The sequence below is a fragment of the Salvia splendens genome, chromosome 18 (genome assembly GCF_004379255.2).
Source record: "Salvia splendens isolate huo1 chromosome 18, SspV2, whole genome shotgun sequence".
In the NCBI taxonomy this organism is placed as follows: domain Eukaryota; kingdom Viridiplantae; phylum Streptophyta; class Magnoliopsida; order Lamiales; family Lamiaceae; genus Salvia; species Salvia splendens.
Window position 1 is genome coordinate 5,814,225 of NC_056049.1, and position 22,618 is coordinate 5,836,842.

The 22,618-nt window shown below is 38.9% G+C and overlaps 4 protein-coding genes across 4 annotated transcripts; 2 read left to right on the plus strand and 2 right to left on the minus strand.

Annotated features, from left to right (window-relative positions):
• The first annotated feature begins 2,283 nt into the window (after positions 1–2,283).
• LOC121776612 (EPIDERMAL PATTERNING FACTOR-like protein 2) lies at positions 2,284–2,904 on the plus strand. Its single transcript, XM_042173806.1, has 2 exons — positions 2,284–2,451; positions 2,526–2,904. Exons 1-2 carry the CDS (start codon positions 2,346–2,348, stop codon positions 2,747–2,749), a joined length of 330 nt encoding a protein of 109 aa, XP_042029740.1. The 5' UTR covers positions 2,284–2,345; the 3' UTR covers positions 2,750–2,904.
• A 7,214-nt stretch (positions 2,905–10,118) lies between these two features.
• LOC121777279 (cysteine desulfurase, mitochondrial-like) lies at positions 10,119–11,816 on the minus strand. Its single transcript, XM_042174473.1, has one exon. It carries the CDS (start codon positions 11,722–11,724, stop codon positions 10,360–10,362), a length of 1,365 nt encoding a protein of 454 aa, XP_042030407.1. The 5' UTR covers positions 11,725–11,816; the 3' UTR covers positions 10,119–10,359.
• A 3,601-nt stretch (positions 11,817–15,417) lies between these two features.
• On the plus strand, positions 15,418–18,597 carry LOC121777299 (uncharacterized protein DDB_G0290685-like). The gene is made up of 2 exons (XM_042174500.1): positions 15,418–15,730; positions 16,342–18,597. Exon 2 carries the CDS (start codon positions 16,402–16,404, stop codon positions 18,418–18,420), a length of 2,019 nt encoding a protein of 672 aa, XP_042030434.1. The 5' UTR covers positions 15,418–15,730; positions 16,342–16,401; the 3' UTR covers positions 18,421–18,597.
• Positions 18,598–19,442: 845 nt separating this feature from the next.
• LOC121777887 (cytochrome c oxidase subunit 6a, mitochondrial-like) lies at positions 19,443–21,397 on the minus strand. The gene is made up of 4 exons (XM_042175226.1): positions 21,238–21,397; positions 20,877–20,983; positions 20,694–20,736; positions 19,443–19,698 (listed from the first exon to the last, which is right to left on the minus strand). Exons 1-4 carry the CDS (start codon positions 21,356–21,358, stop codon positions 19,664–19,666), a joined length of 306 nt encoding a protein of 101 aa, XP_042031160.1. The 5' UTR covers positions 21,359–21,397; the 3' UTR covers positions 19,443–19,663.
• Between the last annotated feature and the right edge of the window lie 1,221 nt (positions 21,398–22,618).

Genomic DNA, 22,618 nt, shown 5'->3' on the forward strand with positions numbered 1-22,618 from the left:
ATTTACTGAAGTAAATCTACGTCCACGGGAAGAAGAGAGGGCAGAGTTGTATTGCTTGATCTGTTTTCTACAGCTTACAATACAGACTTGCTATTTTGTATTCTATCTCTAGAGATTGAGAGAATGTCTAGAAGCTAACCCTATCTATCTGATCTAGGTTCTATTTATACATTGAACCAAAATCGTGGCATGCAGCCATTTACTAGGTAGTGGATGTCGTGGAGATCGTGGCGATCTTGCATGGGTCCACTATCCTGCATGAGTTAATGACTGCTTGACACCACTAAATAGATCGTGGGTGTAGTGGAGGTCGTGGAGGTTCTGCATGAGTCCACTATCTCCCAGTTCGGTCGAATACTGAGACCGAACTGCTGAATTATTGCCGAGCAGCTTTTGCCGATCTGAGAGTAGAGCTTGATGCCGACCTGAGAGCAGAATTTGATTAGTTGGCTTTTTCCGAGCTGTAGGCTGGGGCCGAACTCTTTGGTCGTGCCGAACTGAACTCTTTAGTCATGCCGGACTGATACTCTTTAGTCATGCCGAACTGATACTCTTTCTTGGGCTTTAGGCTGATGGGCTTTACTGCTGTTGGGCTTGTTTAGTACGTACTCCATCATGGGTGTACTTACCAAAATAGTTAAAAGTCATAGTTAATTCTGTTCAGGGTCATACACATATTCATAGGAAATTACTCTTAATTCACATGAACACGTTTTTACAGTAGCGGAAAATAAATTATAAATTGAGTTTGAGATGTAATTACCTCAACTATAAGATCTCTGGCCTAAACAGAGGTAGAGACTAGAGGGTCTACACTCTGAATCAAATAAATACTATATGCATTGGTGAGAGATGTACTTAAATAGGGTGCATCATTAATTATTTAAATTATTTACATGGACTCAACCACCTTCTCCCTACTGATCTTTTGATTTCATCTTTATTATCCAATAAATTAATTTTTTTAGCAGTAGGAGTACTAATTTTGAGATCATAATAACTGAGGGCCAACACAATTTGGGCCCAATACTATATTGTTTGGTTGGTCCATATAAATAGACCGTTTTAGTCTTGAGCCAGCAGCAGCTTATATGCCATATCCATCAAGTTTTGTTTCATTTGTCATGATTGATGGCCCAAGAAATTTAATCAGCTAAAGGGGCTATTATATGCTTTAAGAGTATGATTCATATTTGCTTCACTTTTTAACCAAACACTACTACACACCATGGGTTGACACCGTGTAACACGCAATATTGTGTTTCTACACTACTTTGCATATCATGACCTCAAGATTGATTCAACTAATAGACACAACATAGAAACCTTAGTCTTTTGAATTTGAAATTAATTAACATTCTAGTCTTATTCATTTTCTTTTTTTACTATAGTTGAGTATTTTATATTTTTTTGGCGAAAAACAACATACTTATCTTATTTCTTTCTTTATCTTTCTCCTTTATTTTCCTACCACCTCAGCAGACCCATCTCAAAGCTTATCTCACTGCAATGATAGTCCATCCTAGAGCATATCTCAGAGCTCATCTCATTTTCACATCATCACTATTTTATTTCACTTTTAATTGTTAATATAAATTAAAGACAACGTAATATACGGCAAAAAACATATTCATTTTAAAAACTAAATAAAACATCTGAATCGGAAAGATGTGAAATTACAAGACATTTATAGTGAGAAAAAAATGTGAAGTAGAGAAAGATTTGGGTGTGTGAAATGAAGGGGAGGAGATTGAGATATTTATAATAGGAGAAGAAAATTAAAAAATTATTTTTTAAAAAAATATGAAAATCGGCTCCGCCATCAGCCCGAGCCTCTGCAATGGAGGCCCATCGCATGGCCGATGCGGAGCCGATATGCCATCGGCTGGGGCGATTGATCTAATGATGTGAATGCCCTTAAATATAGAAATTAGTGGAGTAACAAGATTTTAAACTTGAGAATATTACACTTGCTCCATCCTATTATATGCTACTCGTAATTTGTTTTGGGATATTGTATCCCTTATTTTATTATATCTTCACTTTTCTACTTTATTTTTTCACTTTACCTCTCAAAATATCAATATTTTAAATGTAATGCTGAAAAGAAACTATGTCCGGTGAGCGATGGAGGGAGTGTATGCGTTGTCAAAAATCCCATCAGCCTCTCTAGTCTCTCCATTTTGAGCTATCTCTATTGATGTAGATTTATCCACTGCCAACTACAACTATATATTTCCACTTATCGAAAATCTAAACTGCAAACTTAATAGTAAATTGTTTTATCACTCCCAATCCCAATAAGAGCCTCCACGTCCTATCCTCTCTTCCCCTTCCACACTAAAATGGGCTTCTGCTGCTGCGCCCATCATCATCATCATCATCATCATCATCAACTCATTTTCGCCATTCCACTTCTCATTCTCCTCATTTCCACATTCAACGTCCAAGGTACATCTCTCTCTCTCTCCATGCATCAATATTTATATGAATGAGTTACACTCCTAAAACCTTCAATTTTTCAGGCCGAAAAGTAGCTCACAACAACTCCCAAGTAAAGGAAGAGAAGACAATGTGGAGATCCCAAATCGGATCAAGGCCGCCTCGGTGCGAGCGCCAGTGCAGCACCTGCACCCGCTGCGAGGCCATCCAAGTCCCCACCATCGCCGCCGCCAGAGACCAAGGCAACTCCAATTACAAGCCCATGAGCTGGAAATGTAAATGCGGCAACCTCATTTTCAACCCTTGATTTTACTACTTTAATTTTTAATTATATTATTATAAAGTGTGTAGTAGTATTTCAATATTGGAAAGCAATTAGAGGGTCTTTTGTGGGCATCTACAACTTTTCCTAATTTGTGTGGATATACTACTATTATATAGTAAATGCAATGCAATCTTACCCGCCAGATTGATGGGGGCAATCATATAGTACATAAATGCATGATTTGATTTCTGGGGTTTTGTGATACATGGCAGCAGAAGAGATCCTCATTTGTACAAGATAGCATATTAAAAGATCTCTGGCTTTGGAATCGGTCCAGACAATAAATCCTTTATTACTAGTTCTAGCTATACCCCACCCTACCTATAAATCAAGCACAATTCCTGTGCTTCCCCCTTTACTATCTGTCTATTGTCTCACTCTCAAATTCAACAAAATACTAACTCTAAATTCAATTTCTATTTCAATTATGTGACACCGTTACGATGGGTCTTTCATTGGCAGAGGAAATTGAGGCGGACACGCAAAATCAATTATCCAAAATTGGTATGATTTACATGTGTTGGTAGTAGGTGTACATAGGCCTGCATGCAGGTGTTTTTTCGAGAAATTTTTAGCTATCATTTTGTCACATCATCATTTCATTGCCCGCCTAACTATGTCCACTCCACTGCACCTTCATTTAATTATTATCCATTCTTCAAGGAAGTTGATGCGTGTGATTCTGTTTCCATTTTTCCACATCAAATTTCCTCTGAATTTTAAAAATTGGATGCTACTACTATTTTTCCACTTAATGATCCATTGAAGTAAATTTTGCAACGTGCTATAGATTTGTGGTTAAAGCTTGTTCTCAATCATCATCATTTAGTTAATTGATATATTGATCAATAGAATCATGCAATGTTACATTGCACTTCGCTACCTTTTCAATGTTTCTACTCTCTGTGTTGCTTTAGTACTAGTATGAAATTTGAACATGTTATGAAGAAACTAATTTTTTCAGAACATGGCTTAGTTAAAAAATGAAAATTTTCACAAAGAAGCTAGAAAACATAATCATGTCATGTCTCTTCAAACAAATGGAACCTAATGACTAAGAGGATCCATGCGGGTGACTAGAGGGGGAGCCGCGATGTTGTGCGGGAGGCACCCAATCCGTTGCGGGCAGACAACCAGAGACGTGGGATGGGCATGGTGACCCATGTTGGGTGGGGCGACGGGCGGGAGAGCCCACCCATTGCGCGCTCCCATTCACGATGTTGAAAATCCCAAATTCTATAAATTCACATTCACAACACCTACTTCATTCGATACATTTATCTCTTACATTTATTTTCTCCTAGAAAAAAAGAATAAAACGCCGGATGAAAATTCTCTTCTTAAACTAGTTTATAATTTTTTTATTTTTAATGAAGTAATTTCATGTTATATATTGTTATTGCCTACTCATATTTCAATTTTACAATTAAAACAATGAATAATGCAATTAATGTGAGCGATAAGGATAGGGCGCACTATGGTCTGCGGCATAAAATAAAGGGAATGATGACATGACAGAGAGTTATGGCGTGGCGAGAATATTGAACCGTTATGGATCCTTGAAGAGAATGTGACACAAAAGTTTAAATCCAATGCTTGAGTATACTACTCCATGTTTTATTAGTATTAAGTAGAGTTGAAAGCCAATAATACTTTTGTCTTATAATTTCTACTAAAACTAAACAATGATATTAAAAAATGATGGAAATGGTTATCTGTAATAAATAAAAAAAAAGTAAGTGAGACGTAAGGGCAGAGAAATTGAGACAGAAAGAAGATGGATCATGAAAAGCTGCGGTGACAACCTATTAAAATCAGGATTCAAGAACAAGACATCTCCACAACCAAACGTCATTCGTTTGCCCTTACCATCAAATTTCTTTTCATACATCTCTTTCTCACTCACAAGAAAATACCCATTATTCGAGACTCGAATTATTAATACATTTACTAGTATTTATATTTATATTGGGATGTCTTAGTCGATAAACCTGCTGAAATCAAAAGTGAAGAGAATGTTTCCAAAGCAAACAGCCAAAGTGGAGTTGATTCCCAAAAAATATTTGAATGGGGAATGGCAGATCCAATTGAAATTTCACAATCCCTCTAAAAAAAGAGCATAACTGTACCAAAAGTGCAGTTACACATCAGGAATCAGAATCCCCATCCCATCCCATCCCATCGCCTATCCTCGGAATCATATGCTCCTCTATCTAGAGTTATCATCATATCTATCAGCCCCATAATTATCAACTTCTATGTAGATTAATGAGAACAAAAGATTTCTAGCAGTATTATCAATCGATAGACAGTGTGTAAAAACTCCATGGTTTGATAGTGAATAGAAAAAAAAAGGATTAAAGGAATCAGGAATATAAATGGTCCAATGCACATTCATTGGGCTGTATAAAGCAGCACATCATATTACATACTCCCTCCGATGTGTCCCATCGAAGATATCCACATTCTTAAGTGGCACAAAACTTTAGATAGAATTGTTAGGTTAAGTAGAGGAGAAAAAAAAAGTACTACTCTTCAAAGAGAAAAAAATAGTACTCCGTTGAATATTTTATTAAAGAGAGAAGATAGATTTATTTACAAATATAGAAATAGACCATCTTAGGTGGAACAAAATGAAAGAGAAAGATGGACATTTTGAGTGTGATGTAGACAGTATTCCATAACAATTCATTTTATCGTCGGAGAAACTAGTTCCATTGTTGATCTCTATTCGAGAAACCACTCAACATTTCAATAATACATATATCACCAGTATATCATCATGTACAGATGATGGAAATTAGAAATTGCTTGCTAATCGCATACAGAATACCACGAACATCCCATTAGGTGATCTGTGACTGGCATCTGTACCTCAACACTATCACTCATACATCACATATATTTAATGATTCCATTGAATGGCTAGGGTATCCACTATAATGCGGACACGCCCAATAGCCCCACCCCAGTTTTTGTCCATAGCCCCAATTTTATTGTCCACAGCCCCAAAATTCTATTTCTGCCATTGTAGTGGACACCTCCAATAGCCCCCAAATTCCAAATACAAAATTGTACATTTTAACAGCCGCGTCCTCGCCCCGAACGCGGCTATCCCGCGTCCGCCGCCCCAATAGCCCCCAAAAGTTGTCCGCCCACCTTCCCCACTATAGCCGCCCGCCCACCGCCCCCAGACGCGGCTATAGCCGCGTCATACCCATAGTTTCGGTGTCAGTAGCCACAAAACTGACGATTTCAAAATGATAATCTTCATTTTATTTCTAAGGGCACCCGCAACGTGTCTCGTTGCGGGCTCTATCTCGTCTCAGAGAGACGAGACCGTATCGAGACAGCGTTGCGGGCTCCGTCTCGTCCCCAGCCCGTCCCTTGTCTCGGCGCGGAGCGAAGTCTCGCGAGACAGCTCGCCACGCGCGTTGGCGACGTGGCGAGCTCCGGTTCGTCCGTGACGCCCACTCGCCGGCCTGCGAGTAGGCGTCGTTTTTATCAGAAAAAAATGTTTTTTTAAAATAAATTCAGGAAAAATTCAAAAAAAAAAAAAACCCCAAAAAATATACTAGCCGTTTTTTGCAAATTTTTAAATTTTTTAAAGCCCCTAATCACTTCTATAAATATGAAATCATTCCCACAAATTAATCCACCATAAAAAAAACTCTCTATTCTCACTCAAAACTTTACATTCTTCATCTCAAAACATTATTCTTCTCCCAAATTTAATCCATTCATGGATCCATTTGAGCAAATGCGTTGAATAAAAAAGTCAAAGACCCTGAATTTTCAAGAATCATTGGAATCACAGACTAAAAGTTCGTCGGAGCTCTCTCCCAAATTCGAAATAAAATCCTTCACCTCCCCAAGTCTATCGCTGCGAATTTTTGTTGCCTCGAGCTTTGATCCCATGGAATAAGACGTCGCAACTGATGATATCTTCTTCTGCTTCTTTGAGTTTTGAGATTTTGAATTTAAAGAGAGTGAGTGAAAGATTTTAAATTATGTATTTTTATTTTTTTTAGGATTTTATTAATGTGATTTTTTATTTTTTTAGAATTTTAAGTTGTAATTTTATTTTATTTTATTTAATGAAGTGCGTTTTTATTTATTGAATTTGCTGAAAATAAAAATAAAAAATGAAATTGAATGAATAGTTAAGGGATGAGATGCTAAGAGATGGTTAAGAGATGAAGGGATGCAAGTGTTGTCTCTTAGTTAAAAGATGAGGTGAAAAGTATAGTGGAGCCCATGAATAATGAAGAGATGAGACAGTTAAGAGACGGATAAGAGATAACATTGCGGATGGCATAACCAGGTTGTGATAAAACATGAGCAAATTTCTGGATTACAGGTATTGCCCAATCATATTAGCTGCCCATCTTACCAAGTACATACTGAAATTCGAGGAAAATATAGTTAGAGCATTAGTAGTGGTGCGGATGTCCCAAAAACACCTCCTACCATGTCATACGGACATCCCACTGCGGATGCCACCTCATACGAACATCCCACTGCACAATGACGGACATCCCGACGGACTTCCCACAATAATAAAAATTCACAAATTCACAAATTAAACAATTTCCGGAATTAAATAATTTACGGAATTAAAATTTCGACACAAATAGAGAAAAAAATTCCATTAAATAAAAAAAAGAAAAGTACATTTCACCAAATAAAAAAAAAATACATTTCAATAATTAAAAACTACATCAATGACGACCCCTCCGCTGTCATACTTCTTCAATAATATCGTTCTGGAGTCAAACATGGGCTTGTTTTTGGCGCATGTCGACAAATACACGGATTCGATCGACTTCGTCGTGGGTATCCCCATGCGTACATTGCTAGTGGCCACGCCGTGGCTTGGACCCTCAGCATTAGCATCATCATTGGTCCAATCAGTCATTGCTGGACCTTCATCTTCGACAATCATGGTGTGCATGATAATACATGCGTACATGACGTCGGCGATGCTGTCAACATACCACAGCCGTGCTGAACCCTTCAGTGCCGCCCATCGAGCCTGGAGCACACCAAATGTCTGCTCCACATCCTTGCGCGCTGCCTTCTGACGACCCGCAAAATAGACCTTCTTTTCTTCTGTGGGGCATCTGATCGTCTTCACAAAGACGGACCACATAGAGTATATCTCATCCCCCAAATAATAGCTCATATTGTGCTGGTTGTCGTTGGCGAAAAAATTGACGGTCGGACCAACGCCCATGCACTGGTCGTTGAAAATGGGCGACGACTGGAGGACGTTGATGTCGTTGTTAGACCCGGCTACTCCAAAATAGGAATGTCAAATCCACAGCTGGTAGTCAACTACCGCTTCAAGGATCATCGTGGGATTCTTGCCCTTGAAACCAGTAGTGTACATCCATTTCCAGGCAGCGGGGCAGTTCTTCCACTCTCAGTGCATACAATCTATGCTGCCTAACAATCCTGGAAACCCGTGCTGATTCTCGTGCATATCCAGGAGAGCCTGACAATCTTCGGGTGTAGGCTTCAGAAGATACCTATCCCCGAATATCTCCCTAACGCCCTGACAAAAATACTTCAGGCACTCGCGGGCAGTCGTCTCGCCGATGTGGAGGTACTCGTCGAACATGTCGGTCGCGCTTTCGTATGCCAACTGCCTGATTGCGGCAGTGCACTTCTGAATCGGCGTGTGGCCGGGTTTACCAACCGCATCCTCCCGCACCCTGAAATACCCGTATCGGCGCTCTAAAGCGCCCACAATATGCAGAAAGAGCGGACGATGCATCATAAAACGTCGCCGGAACATGTTCTCCCCATATCGTGGCTCCGGAGCGAAGTTATGCTCGTACAACCGACGGTGTGCAGCGAGGTGGTCTGGGGGTACTGTAAATCGACGATGGATGGGTTGAGGTACCGCAGGCTCCAAGGCCGCTTGTTCCTCCCTCTCCGCTGACTCCCGCACACGTGCATGAATCAGCCGCATCATGTGTTCATAATGCCCACCACTACCACTACCAGCCATTACGGATATATAAAAGAAATTTAGAGAGAGAGAAACTTATTAAAACAAGTGGTGCGAATGAAATGAAGTTCAACGAGCCGTATATATAGACTTTTAAATAAAAAAAATAAAATATTAAAAAATCGGGACGTTCGCACAGACGTCCGTTGTGTCTCCGCAATGGCGGACGTCGCTACGGACGTCCGCGGAACTCCTGTGTCCGCAGCGGATGTCCGTATCCGTCGCGACCTTGCATAATGGCTGATGTCCCGTGCGGATGTCCGACATGCCGGTCGGACGTCAGCCGGGATGGGCGTCATTGCTGATGCTCTTAAGGGATAATATACAAAATGACCATTGAAATATAAAGCAGCAGAAGACAGCATTGATTTTCTAGACAACCTAGGTTCTTGGATCAAGAATCACCAATCAAGCCACCTCAGAAAATGATGGTGGTCTTAAAGAAGAGCAAAATCCTTGGGGTATATGGCAGTTCTCTTTCCACCAAAACAAAACACGAATGAGACCAAGAAACCCAATCCGGTTTGTATTACTCCCAGAAGAAAGCAAATAATTTTAGCAATCAATTTCAAAATGGAATACTTAATTCTATTGTATCGTTAATGACCAATATTCGGAGTTAAGCCAGGTTTTTAGAAGAGGAGGAAATTACAACCCTAATGCTAATCAACATATTGATTGATCATGTAAAACCCTAGCAATGCAGGCTTTCCTGCTGACGGTCCACACTAACCTGCTTAGGACTGGGCACACATCCGAACAAAACCTATTGACTATTAAGCACATATGCACCACAAAAAAAAACCAATAATGTTCTACTAATCCAAACTTAAACCCAGTACATGACACAATTAACTATTCAGTTATGTATACTGAATTCAGTTATAAAAAACAGAGAATTTTAAGAATATAATGCTGCTTAGGCAGTGAGAGAACGGACATACAATCAAGTTTAGGCCTTTAGGGAAGTAATCATTGCAAGTCTCTTCGAAGTGTAAAGCATTCTGGTTAGAGAGAATGAAAGTAAGTAGAAACTTTAAAAATGGGAGAGGAGGAGTTCCCATGACGATTTTAAGTCCTTAAGCATATTATGTTCTAAATTTTAACAATCATGCTCATGCAACCAGATTATCATAAGCACTAAAACTTATCAACCTCATTGCAAAATCTCAGTCTTAAACACATTAAAAATATAGCAGCAACCACGCCACTGGATGAGAGCAATTCATAAGCTACCAATTTTCTAAGAAAAAAAATGCAAACGAGCAAATAACAAGAGGCAGAAAGCCTTTCTAATCCTCCACTGCTGTCCAAAACAAAAATATACGCACCGCGTTTATAGAAGGATACTTTATTTGTTCACTGTTATGGAGTAAACCACAAAACAAAAATTCGCCAAGTAACACATTTAGCATAAGAGTAAACTACATATCCAAGTCGAATGTGTACAGAGATTTAAGACCTGCTAGATCCCGCAAGACCGTTATGTGTGAGCATTCCATACGATTGGCCTGCAACTCCATGTGCTTCTACAAATTATCATCACTATCAGAGAAGTTCATAGTATCTCAACTCCTCAGTGCTGCGACCATTGAATACTCTTAATGTCAATGCCATCCTTATACATCTCATACAGAGGGCTCAGTTCTCTCAATTTCTCCACCTGCCTCACAGTGAGCTCGACGGCCCTATCAATTTCCTCCTCAGTTGTGAACCTCCCGATCCCATACCTTATCGAGGTATGTGCCATATCTTCATCCACTCCCAACGCCCTTAACACATAGGATGGCTCCAAACTCGCACTCGTGCAGGCACTACCACTCGACACAGCTACCTCCTTCAGCCCCATCAACAAGCTCTCCCCTTCAACAAAGGCAAAAGACAAGTTCAGATTCCCCGGATAGCGGCTCTCCTCACTCCCATTAACCACAACACCCTCTAATTTGCCTCTAATTGCATTCAACATCCGCTCCTGCAGAGCCCTAATCCTCTTATCATCATATTCCATTTCCTTCATGGCCAGCTCGCAAGCAGCACCGAACCCAACAACCAAGGGCGTCGGGACTGTGCCACTCCTTATACCCCTCTCTTGTCCACCCCCATTCATCTGTGGCTCCACACGGATTCTAGGGCGCCTCCTCATATACAAAGCCCCAATCCCCTTTGGGCCGTAAATCTTATGCCCACTCAACGACATCAAACTAATATTCATCTTATCCACATCAATTGGAATCTTCCCCAAAGCCTGCGCCGCATCAGTATGCAAAGGCACATTGAATTCCTTGCATAATTTCCCAATTTCCTCCATAGGTTGAATCACACCAATCTCGTTATTCACCATCATCACCGAGACCAGACCGGTGTCAGGGCGAATTTCAGCCCGGAGCTTCTCCAAATCGACGAGCCCGTCACTCTTGACCGGAAGATAAGTAATTTCGAAACCCTCCTGCTGCAGGTGGCGGCAGGAATCCAACACGCACTTGTGCTCAGTCTGGGTGGTGATGACGTGGCGCTTCTTCTCCTTGTAGAAGTGCATAACCCCCTTGACCGAGATGTTGTTGGATTCAGTGGCGCCGGAGGTGAAAATGATCTCCTTCGGGGAAGCGTTGATCAGCGTCGCCACCTGCGCTCGCGCCGACTCGACGGCTTTCTCGGATTCCCAGCCGTAGAGGTGGGTGCGGGAGTGAGGGTTCCCATAGCGGGAGAGCAGATAGGGGAGCATGGCGTCGAGAACCCTAGGGTCGACGGGTGAAGTCGCCTGCATATCGAGGTAGAGGGGGCGGCCAGATATCTTCACGCCTTTCATCGTGACTCCGCTGGAATCCTCCTCCAGAGGCTCCACCGCGGCAGCGGCGGTTGAGAATGGTTTGGGGAGGCGGCGGACGATTGCCGGCTCGAACAAATTGCGGCGGACGGCGGTGGAGAGAAACTTGGAGAACATCGTGGCTGTTGCCCTAGCTTATCGGATGCAGTTTGATTTGGGGGAAACCTTCAGCTGCTCTGAGGTTAAACCTAAACTCTCAGAAATCTCAGATTCTACTAATTGAGAATTATTTTATTCAGGAAAATAATGTAATATAAAGGACTAAAGTCACCGTCACCAACCCGTGGGAATATCACCTTCGCTCAGAAAGTTGCCACGTTGCACTTTATTTGATCCTTTGCGTAATGGGCCCGGTTTCTATTTATCCAATTTACAATAATAATGGGCCTGACTTCACTTACAATTTATGTTTGTTAAAAGTTAAAACATATATTTGGACTGTCCATGATGTTGGGTTGGACTGGACTGGACTGGACTGGACTGGACAGGATAAATTAAGAATTAGTATCAGAAACTGTACTTGATAAATAATGGCTCAATTAAGCCATTAACTACTACATTTGACTAAACTTTATACTCATGGTATTTATGGCAATTTACTCTATTTTAAATCTTTCCGTTCTCCTATCTTCATTACCAAAAATAAAAACTAAAATAAATGAGGGTTACAAATTTACTATATATGCTCAGTGCACTAACTTTGCTTCACTTTCAAAATTTGAAACCAATTTAGCAATATATTAAAGTTGGTTGAGTATTTGTTTTGTGATTTATGCGGGCAAATCATACGAATTGAGTCGTTATCGGATCAACTTTAAAACAATCCAATCCAATAAAACATAATACAAATCCGACTTGTTAAGGAAATTGTTAATCCGAACCCGAACTCAACCTACTATCTTGAAACTAGAGATGCCAGTGCAGCTCGCAACTCATGGGCTAGCCTGAATAAGTCACCAAATTTAGATGGTTAGGGTTGGAAATTTCTAGCTCGATAAAATTATAAACCGATTAGCCCGCACCCGATTAGGACTAACCCGAAAACAAAATGGGTTGGCCCGAAAACACGATAAAATTTATATTGTTATGTTTGTTTGACTCCTAATTGACACTTCATTAATTTTTTTATAATATAACTAACTAAAAAATAACTTTCTACTTTGTATTAAATATACATATTACTCCCTCCGTCCCCAAAGAATATGCATTCCCAAAAAAATATGCACTTTGGGTTCGGCACGGGTTTTAATGTAAAATTGGGAAAGTAAGAGAGAGGTAGAAAAAAAAGTAATTAAAGTATTGTTAGTGGAAAATGAGTCTCACCTTGTTAGAGTGAAAAGAGTTTTCAAAATTGAAAAGTGCATATTCTTGTGGGACGGACTAAAAAAAAGAATGCATATTCTTGTGGGACGGATGACGTATATGTTAAATTTTTAAGATAATAATATAGAAATAAATTAGAAACTTCAAATTCAAAAAAAAATCTAAATGTGCTTTAAAATTTCTCAAAATATGTTTATGTTTTATTTCATTTATAAAAATCGTAAAATTAGTAATGGATCATGTTTGAATTAAAGCATATGTCTCGAATTTATCATAATTAAATATCTTACATCCTATAAATATAACCAATTTTCATCATTATGTATTGGACTGTTCTTATGTTAGTTTTATCAGCACTAACCGATAAAAATACAACTCAATTTGCCCGCACCTGATTGACCCGAAACCCACTCGATTGACATCCTACTTGAAACCCGAACACGACCTACACTCAACATGAGCCTGATATAAATGTGTTTAAATGATAACGAACTGAATCTGATACTACACGATTAAAACCTGATACTACATGATTAAAGCTGATTTTTAAACCTGGTTTACACGATTTAAACCTGATTTATAGTATATTATGAATTAAAATAAAGCATAATTTTATTAAAAATAATAATATTATTTCTTAATTATTTATCTGTCCAATCCCAACTCAATTCAAAATTATTGGGTTCTTAACAGATCAACCTGATAAGTCACGACTCCAATAAAGCTTAACTCAAACCTATTAATTTTATGCGGATTCGTATCATGTTAAAAATTATCAGTTTTAAATTTATAGAACAAGTAATACAGAAGATAAGAAACTCATCCTTTGGATTATTTAAATTTAAGTTATTTTTAGTTATACAACAACAAAATAGATACATTATTTAAGAAAAAAAATAACTAATCATAGGGTATATTTTAAAATTAGGATGCTTGAATTGGATATTTTAAAATCTGAATTATATATTTGTATCTGGGTAATAATAAAATGCACACTCTAAATATTACTTTAAACTATGATCTGGACCGTTCAAAAATGTCATCAGATGACAAAATAATAACAACAAAAAATGTCAATACAGTTTCAATACAATGTTAACACAGCTTCAATAGTTGACACTGTGTTGACATTTTTTGTTATTATTATTTTATCATATGTTGATATTTTCTAATGATCCGGATCATAATTTAGAGTTTATACAATGCTTAGAATTTGCATTTGATCACATACCTATTATATCTAATTAATACGTACGAGTGATATAATTATAGACAATCTAAAATCTTGGTGACGAATAATTGTAATAGTATTTGGTATGAGAATTCAAATTTTGTTAATGAATTTCAAATTTTTACATTTTTTGTAATAGATTTCCAATTTTAATTTTATAATTTTCGATTTTTAGGTTCGAATGGAGTTCTATAGTTCAGATTTTGCCTTATTTAGACAATTTAAACCGGATTGAATCCATTTTTTTGTAAAATTTCAAATTTTCTGATCAAGTCGGATTGAACAATAATCATATCCAAAATCTAAATGCCCACCTTAAGAGCATCTACAATGGCAATAGCCCAGCCATAGCCTAGCCACAAACTCCGCATGTCATATTATCAGCACTAAAAACTCATTTTGTCACATCATCAGGACAAGCAATAGCCTAGCCATAGGCTAGCCACAATAAACAAAATTATAAAAATAACAATCACACAAAATACGGAATTCAACTTACGACACAGATACGGGAAAATGCAATAATTTTATTTAAATTAAAAAAGGCACATTAAAAAAAATTACATAATTTAAAAAAAAAAACTAACGCCGTGCAGTCCTCCGCGCCCACAACTCTTCAATTAAATCATTTTGGAGTCGAATATGAGCTTCCATTTGGCGCATGTCGGCATGTGCTTAGAGGCGGCCGACTTCATCGTGAGGTACCCCACTTCGTACGTTGGGGGCGGCCACGCCGCGGCTTGGACAGGCTTCATTATCGTCGTTGGCCCAATTAGTCAGTTGTACACCTTCATCTTCGACAATCATGTTGTGCACGATAATACAGGAGTACATTATATCAACAATGCAGTCGACGTGCCACAAACGCGTTGGACCCCTAATTGCCACAAACGTGCAAATCTCGTATATATAGTGTTTCGAAAATTAAATAAAAAAAATAAAAAATCGGCTGGCCGATCGCTCGCCGATCGGGAGCCTGCAATGGCGGCCAGCCGATCGGCGAGCGCATCGGCCAGCGCTCGGGAATCGGCGTGCGTTCGCCGATTTTCTCGCCGATTTGGCGCTGACCGGCTGCAATGGTTCAGCGAGCGGACCGGCCAGCGCCGGGAATCGGCTAGCCGGTCCGCTCGCCGCCATTGTGGATGCTCTAAGTAGTTCTATACCCTAGAATACATATTCAGTATATGTGCATTAAAAAAATTTCCAATTAAAGTTTCATAAATTCTTGATTGCAAGTGTCGGTTGAGAACATGGGATTTATCAATATCCAGGCACTAGTGGACAGCTCTCTCTTGTCTCTCACACACATACATGGCTGACTTGATTTGAGATCTATTTCACGCATTCTGGCATCAAATCAGCATCCTCATTGCTCCCATTTATTTTCTGAAAATCTCCTTTGACCTTACTCGCTCGCCACCCACCGATTGCTCCACAAAATCTCTCTTCCTTTCCACACTATCTAAGTAACCTATCGATTACTCATCACATTACCTTTTCTTCCAGCTCTACCATAAACACTGCTGCAAAAAACCACACCTTTTACATCGTCAACACAGGGATCTTCAGGTTTCGCCATTTCTTCTCTCTCTCTTTTCCTTTACCATTTGTCAAGATTCCATTTTTTATTTCGTGATTTTTGGATCTGTTTATGGAAAATTATAGAACTAATCATCATTGCCCTTTTTGATCGCTCGTAAAAGTTACTCTTTCGTCTGTGTTTGTTTAGTTTTGCTCAGATTTCTTCTGTAGGGTTTCCAATTGAGTTGGATTTTCAGTTATTTTTTTCCGGAACTATTGATGTCTGTATCACAAGGGGATTTAACATGTTTCTGATCTGTTTGATTTTTTTGTCTAATTTAATTTGCTATATTTGTTGCTGCCTCTTCTTTGGAATCATCATAGGATCTATTTGGATCTAATGAAACAGTGAATTAATGAGCAAAACAGATGCAAGATATGGCTTTATCAAATATGTGATGGTGTTTTAGCATTATGTTGTGTTTATTTGGGACAATTCTTCTATCAACTGATCATTTTGATACAGGAATTGCAGTTTTATTTTGTTAATACGTATGTTTCTAACTTTGTATTGGCTGTTTATTGTTTGCAATTTTTGTTGATCTTGAGTCGTATATTTGTAATCCAACTCTTAATTTGTGTTTCTTTCGGCTTTGCAGTCTTAGCTCATCACGAATTGGAGATTTTTTTCTCTGTGTGGTTCGAGTTCAGTGGGGATCATGTTCAAGCAATCGCCTCGTAGAAACCAGAGGAATAAAGGGATCAAAGTGAAGCATGTATTGCAGATAAGTCTGCTTCTTGGAGTTGGGATCTGGTTGCTTTACCAGGTGCAGCAATCTCGCACTAAGAAGCTGGCTCTAGAAACCACGGATGTTTCAGGAAAGATACAGGATGGGGCCGATAATATCAAGCTAGGGCGGAAGGATCTCCAACCGAGGATAGATGGTGAAGACGAGAGGCCAAGAGAGGATCAGTCGGAGGAACAAGAGCAGTTTGATGATGAAAACAAGCCAGATGACCGTTGGCAGGAGAAGGAGAAGCCAGCAGGAGAGAGTGAGAGTGAAGGTGATGGAAATGACGGAGTAGGGGATAGTAGGAGCGATGGTGAGGAGAAGGAAGTGAAGGGAGGTGAAGAGAATGAGAATGGTGAAGGTGATGTCAAAGAAAATGGGGACAGCTCTGAAAATGGAAGTGTGAGTAATGAGGAGAAAGAAAATGGTGGTAGTGAAGGGGATATAAAAGAGTTTACAAGTGAAAAGAAATCGGAGGAGAATGAGAGCTCAACTGAAGGAATTACGGAGAATGTGAGTCTGGACAAGAGTGAAGATACGACACAACAGAACAACAGCGAGGAGGAGAACAAAACTGAAGAAACTGCGGGGCAGAATGAGAGCACAGAGAATAAGGGTGAAGAAACAACGGGGCAGAATGAGAGCACAGAGAATAAGGGTGAAGAAACAACGGGGCAGAATGAGAGCACAGAGAATAAGGGTGAGGAAACAACGGGACAGAATGAGAGCAGTGAGAATAAGGGTGAGGAAATAACAGGACTGAATGAGAGCAGTGAGAACAAGAGTGAGGAAACAACGAGGCAGAACGAGAGTGGTGAGAACAAGAGTGAGGAAACAACGGGGCAGAACGAGAGTGGTGAGAATAAGAGTGAGGAAACGACGGGGCAGAATGAGAGCACCGATAATAAGAGTGAGGAAACCACGGGACAGAATGAGATCACCGAGAAAAAGAGTGAAGAAACCGAGGGACAGAATGAGAACACCAATAAGAGTGAGGAAATAACGGGGCAGAATGAGAGCAGTGAGAATAAGAGTGAGGAAACAACTGGACAGAATGAGAGCAGTGAGAACAAGAGTGACGAAACAACGGGGCAGAATGAGAGCAGTGAGAATAAGAGTGAGGAAACAAGGGGGCAGAATGAAAGCACTGGGAACAAGGCTGAGGAAACGACAGGGAAGAATGAGAGCACCGAGAACAAGACTGAGGGAACTACAGGCCAGAATGAGAGCAGTGAGAAAAAGAGTGAAGAAGCCGAGGGACAGAATGAGAACACCAATAAGAGTGAGGAAACAACGGGGCAGAATGAGAGCAGTGAGAACAAGACTGAGGAAACAACGGGGCAGAATGAGAGCGGTGAGAACATGACTGAGGAAACGACAGGACAGAATGAGAGCACCGAAAATAAAACTGAGGAATCAACAGGGCAGAATGTGAGCACTGAGAAGAAGACTGAGGAAACAACGGGGCAGAATGAAAGCACCGAGAACAAGACTGAGGAAACGACAGGGCAGAATGAGAGCACCGAGAACAAGACTGAGGAAACTACAGGCCAGAATGAGAGCACCGAAAACAAGACTGAGGAAACGTCAGGCCAGAATGAGAGCACCGAGAACAAGGCTGAGGAAACGATGGGGCAGAATGAGAACACAGAGAAGAAAGCTGAGGAAACAAGCGGTGATAATGAGAAGAAAGAGAGAACCAGTGAAGGGCAGAATGAGAACAAAAGTGAAGAGGGTGAGGGTGTGGGTTCAAATGAGACTCCTAACACCACCGAAAGCAATTCTGTAGAGAGTGGTAGTAGCACTTCGTACAACGACAGCAATGGCAGTGATGCTGCTGGAGAAAGCAAATCATCCACACTTCCTCAAGAAGACAAAGAGGCTAATACGAACATTGACACCCTTGCACAAGGAGGAGAATCCAACAACCATGAGGCCACTGCTTGAGGCCACTGCCATGTGATGTTAGTTTGTACTTGACATGGCTTCTTCTTTTGTTGGTTTAGATTCTTTATCCTCTTTCCTTTGTTAGATATCTTGCAAAAGCAATGCTTGTACTATTTGTATCATTACATACTGCTGAGACTTATCAAGCAGCATGAGGTATCCAAGTTGTTTTGCTCATTCATGTTCTTAATGTTTCGTGAATATAACATTGACAGTGTCATTATTCTTATGCTACTTTTTTTTCAAAGTTACACCTCACACATACCCGATGTAAGTTGCACTCCCGACCTATCATCCAATGTGATTTGAACTCCTTTTCAATCGGTTGGAACTAGGAAGGGTTTGAGTATTTAGTCTACAACAGTGATCTTCTACCTATAGCCACCAGTAACTTTGTTTCCATTTCCATATATGCTCAAACAATCTTCCTAAGCTATGCCATTTGATTCAAAATAGATGAAACTTTGGTCGTTTCTTTTAATTGCAACATGACAATAGTTCATAGATTCTAATGTACGAGTATTTTTTTCTTGCATCATGTAATTTATTAAAACGGTATTTACATCTGAATACACGACTTTTGTCAAATTCATATTTTGCACATATGCTGTACTTAACCGAATTGCCGTATATATCCAACCACATTGTGTTGTGCACCAATGTTTTAACCTATGTAAACATTTTAAACATCCTCATTAATAATAAGTTGGAGACAAGAGTGTGAAAAACAATTGAAAGTTTGAATATTATGAGAGATTCATTTTTAGTTCGTGACAAACCACAATTTGGGGAAAGTCCATATATTTTACGACAATAGCCCTCCCCTTGTATTAATATGTGCGTGTGGTAAATTGCATGAATTGCAAGAGCATATAAGTTTTACTAGAGATGTGTTCAAATGATAAAATGCTCAAGAAAGAATACTGTATAGGCTGCTTAAGGGATTCAACAAATTTTTTTTCTTTAGCAAAAGACCAGACAAGTGAAATTTTAATCTGAATACAGCTGCATAGACGCAGAAAGAAACCCAATTCAATTATTCTTCAATTTCAGTGATTTAAGGGAAAATAGCAGTATATAAAGGAGAAACCATCAAAACCACATTCCAAACCTCCTAGTTCGAGAAATTATTAGCTGTCAACACAACATACTGTGTGGAATTCCAACAGTACAAGTTGCAATGTGCAGAAGAAACTAAAACACCTATTATTTAAACAGCCTTCTCATTAGATAGTCTAACAAATCAATGGTGCTTTACCTCAAATAGGCCATCTGGACCTGCATTGCCACAAATCCATGTCAACAAAATTTGATCACTTTTTCAATCTAGAAATAAAATAAAACCACAAGCAGGGTTTTAAGGCTGATGAATGTTCATATTTGCATTACTCTCATAAGGAAATACATTATACAATTTATTTTTGCACCTATACCCATCATTTGTGAAGTTATTTAATGTATTATGCCACAAAAAGTCCAAAACCAATAATGCGTAAAGTTAAATAATGTATCTATGTGTATAATTTGTAGGATGTCCTCAGTTAAATAATGTATCTATGTGTATAGTTTGTAGGATGTCCTCAGTTAAATAATGTATCTATGTGTATAGTTTGTAGGATGTCCTCAAGAATGTCGACACAGAACACCATCTATTTAGTGCAGTTTGCTCATTAGTTCATAGGAATAAGCACCTTGATCTTTTCAAATACAAAGATTTAAGTATCCAACAGCAACAAATAGCTGAATTCCAATAACTAGGAGTTGGAAAAGTTACCAGCAACAAGAAGTTATCAAGACTACTTTCTTTTTTTACCTTGAATCTCTACTACATTCTATGTGAACAAAATTTGGAAATACTATTACATTAGTCATATTAACAGAGATTATCGTTTTTGTCATATATGGAGTATTTGGCAAAAGATTTGAGCCACTAATACAAGTAAATTATTTCGGAAATGCAAAACATGGTATTTCCGAGCATTCTCCCATATATTGACCCTCAGCAACACATGGTCGTTAAAAAATAACTAAGCAAACTAACAACCAACATACTCGGGTCTTTATAGATTCCAATATCTTCTAATCAAAAAAGAAGATTAGTCTAAAAAACGTTCCCAATAAGTACTACCAGAAAGATAAACATTTCCATATAGGAAACCATTTAAATATCCATACACATAAAACAGTAAACACACACCAAAACCAAACAAGATAGACAACATTAACAAAACAGATACTGTGAAAATAAATCATAAGAAGATGGAAGCCCTCACCCCAAGGAAACTCCTTATTGCGGATATGCAAATACGGATATGCCTGCAATAAAAAAGTTAAAAGTATATAAGAGCAGAACCATTGACACTCTCCAAGGTCTACAATTTTAGCATTTTAGACTATATAAAAAAAATAAATAGAATATCAAATGCATTTGAGACACATCTAAACAAAATTCTTACAGGAGGTTCGTCATGGTGGGGATGGCCCTTGGAGAGGATAAAGACAGCGAGACCAGTGCATGCCACTATTCCCAAATATGTTATCTTCTCCCACTTCGAAGCCTCAGCTACATTCAACATCACGAAACAAATTATAACAGAATGCAATCAGATCAAATCAATCGAGCCCACCGCTTTCAATTAAAACAAAGGGGTCAAATCATACACCATCAAAACCTAATAGAGAAGAAAATCTAAACATAGCAGGACAAATTCCATCGAACCCCTAGATCCATTTCCCCCAGATATAGAAATTAAAACCCTAGATTCCATTGACACAAAAAGAAACGCAATTAAAAATCGCAACCCGAAAAACACATACCAGCTTCGTCATGATGCGATGAAGCGGAGAAAGAGCGCCTGGACGCGGGTGAGACGTGAGGGGTGGATGCGCCACCGCGTAGGGCTGAGCGGAGGCCAGATCTCATAATCGCCGAAGCCATTTTGTGTTTTTTTTACTTACCCTTGTGTTTGTGCGTTATACCTATTTAATGCCTTAGTTAAGAAAAAACGTTCTTCTTAACAACTGAAAGTCGCTGGAAAATACTCAAAAAGCGTAAACTTAGTCACATTGAAAAACAAAATATTTCGTTGACCTCCACAAAATTACAATCATTTACAAAAGCCCCCACACATTTTCAGAAAATGGCAACGATACCACCCTCGTCAATTTCCATTTTTTTCCCAAGAGTTAAAATGTAACGCCCCACTTTTTGAACCCTAATTTTTCGTACCCTAAGACGATTGCTTTTATTTCTTTGATGGTCGCGAATTAAATGACAAATAGTTATGTGACTTCTTTGGTGACCTAATTTTGTTTTGACCGAGTCAAATTCGTTGATTTTATGACGTAGCTTTTAAATAATTGATGCGGGATGAAATATATTACGGTGAATTATTTCTTCCTAAGGTTGAGTGAGATTTAAATAGGATCATCAATAATTACTTTACTCTTTTGTTGAGAAATTTTCTACCACTATTAATTGTTGGAGAGGAATTCTATTATCTTGGATTTAATTATTTGCTTGGGATAATTATCCAATTAAATCCAAAGCCTAATTACTTTATTTCTTCATGAGAAAATCGACTCCTATTGTTGTACTAAGGGAGATTTCGAAATCTTCCAAATTTTGTGAGAGGGAGAAATTATTTATTATTTATTTGGATCCCTTCTTTATTTCTCTCCATGAATGAATTGGAATATCCTAGCAAATCTTACCTTACTTTATTTTATTAAAGATTTGGAAATTTTCCTTGTGGGAGGAACCAAAAACCACACGCCTACTTCCTATTAATTTGGGAGGATTTTATTATTTTTCTGCTCCGTATTATTTTATTATACTCCATGAAGTACCAAATAAAATGATAGGCTAATTAATTAGCTATGATTTTCGAAAATCTCTCCTTATTTCTCCCCAAATTCAAGTTGATTTCCCTCCCTCAAATCTTCCCAAATCCCCTTCAAATATTCATGCAATTAATTCTCCAAATCTTCTCAATTAATTGAGAGCCTATTCTAATCCTATAAATAAGAGGGGAAGGAGAACACTAACCCCAAATCTCACGCCTCTCTCTCCCTCACATACGCCCCTCCCATCTCCAATCCTCTTCACTTGTTCTTCTACTCCACTCTTCCATTGCCAAGAGTTGTTGAAGAATCGAGATTTATATTTGTTCTACCGATGTTTTAATCAAGAAAGGTA

Coding starts and splice junctions, on each gene's coding strand:
- LOC121777887 (XM_042175226.1), bottom strand. CDS start 21,358: ATGGCTTCGGCGATTATGAGATCTGGCCTCCGCTCAGCCCTACGCGGT. Junction 20,984..21,237: donor ATCGCATCATGACGAAGCTG/GTATGTGTTTTT, acceptor TGTTGAATGTAG/CTGAGGCTTCGAAGTGGGAG. Junction 20,737..20,876: donor CCCACCATGACGAACCTCCT/GTAAGAATTTTG, acceptor TTTTTATTGCAG/GCATATCCGTATTTGCATAT.
- LOC121777299 (XM_042174500.1), top strand. CDS start 16,402: ATGTTCAAGCAATCGCCTCGTAGAAACCAGAGGAATAAAGGGATCAAA.
- LOC121776612 (XM_042173806.1), top strand. CDS start 2,346: ATGGGCTTCTGCTGCTGCGCCCATCATCATCATCATCATCATCATCAT. Junction 2,452..2,525: donor TTCCACATTCAACGTCCAAG/GTACATCTCTCT, acceptor TCAATTTTTCAG/GCCGAAAAGTAGCTCACAAC.
- LOC121777279 (XM_042174473.1), bottom strand. CDS start 11,724: ATGTTCTCCAAGTTTCTCTCCACCGCCGTCCGCCGCAATTTGTTCGAG.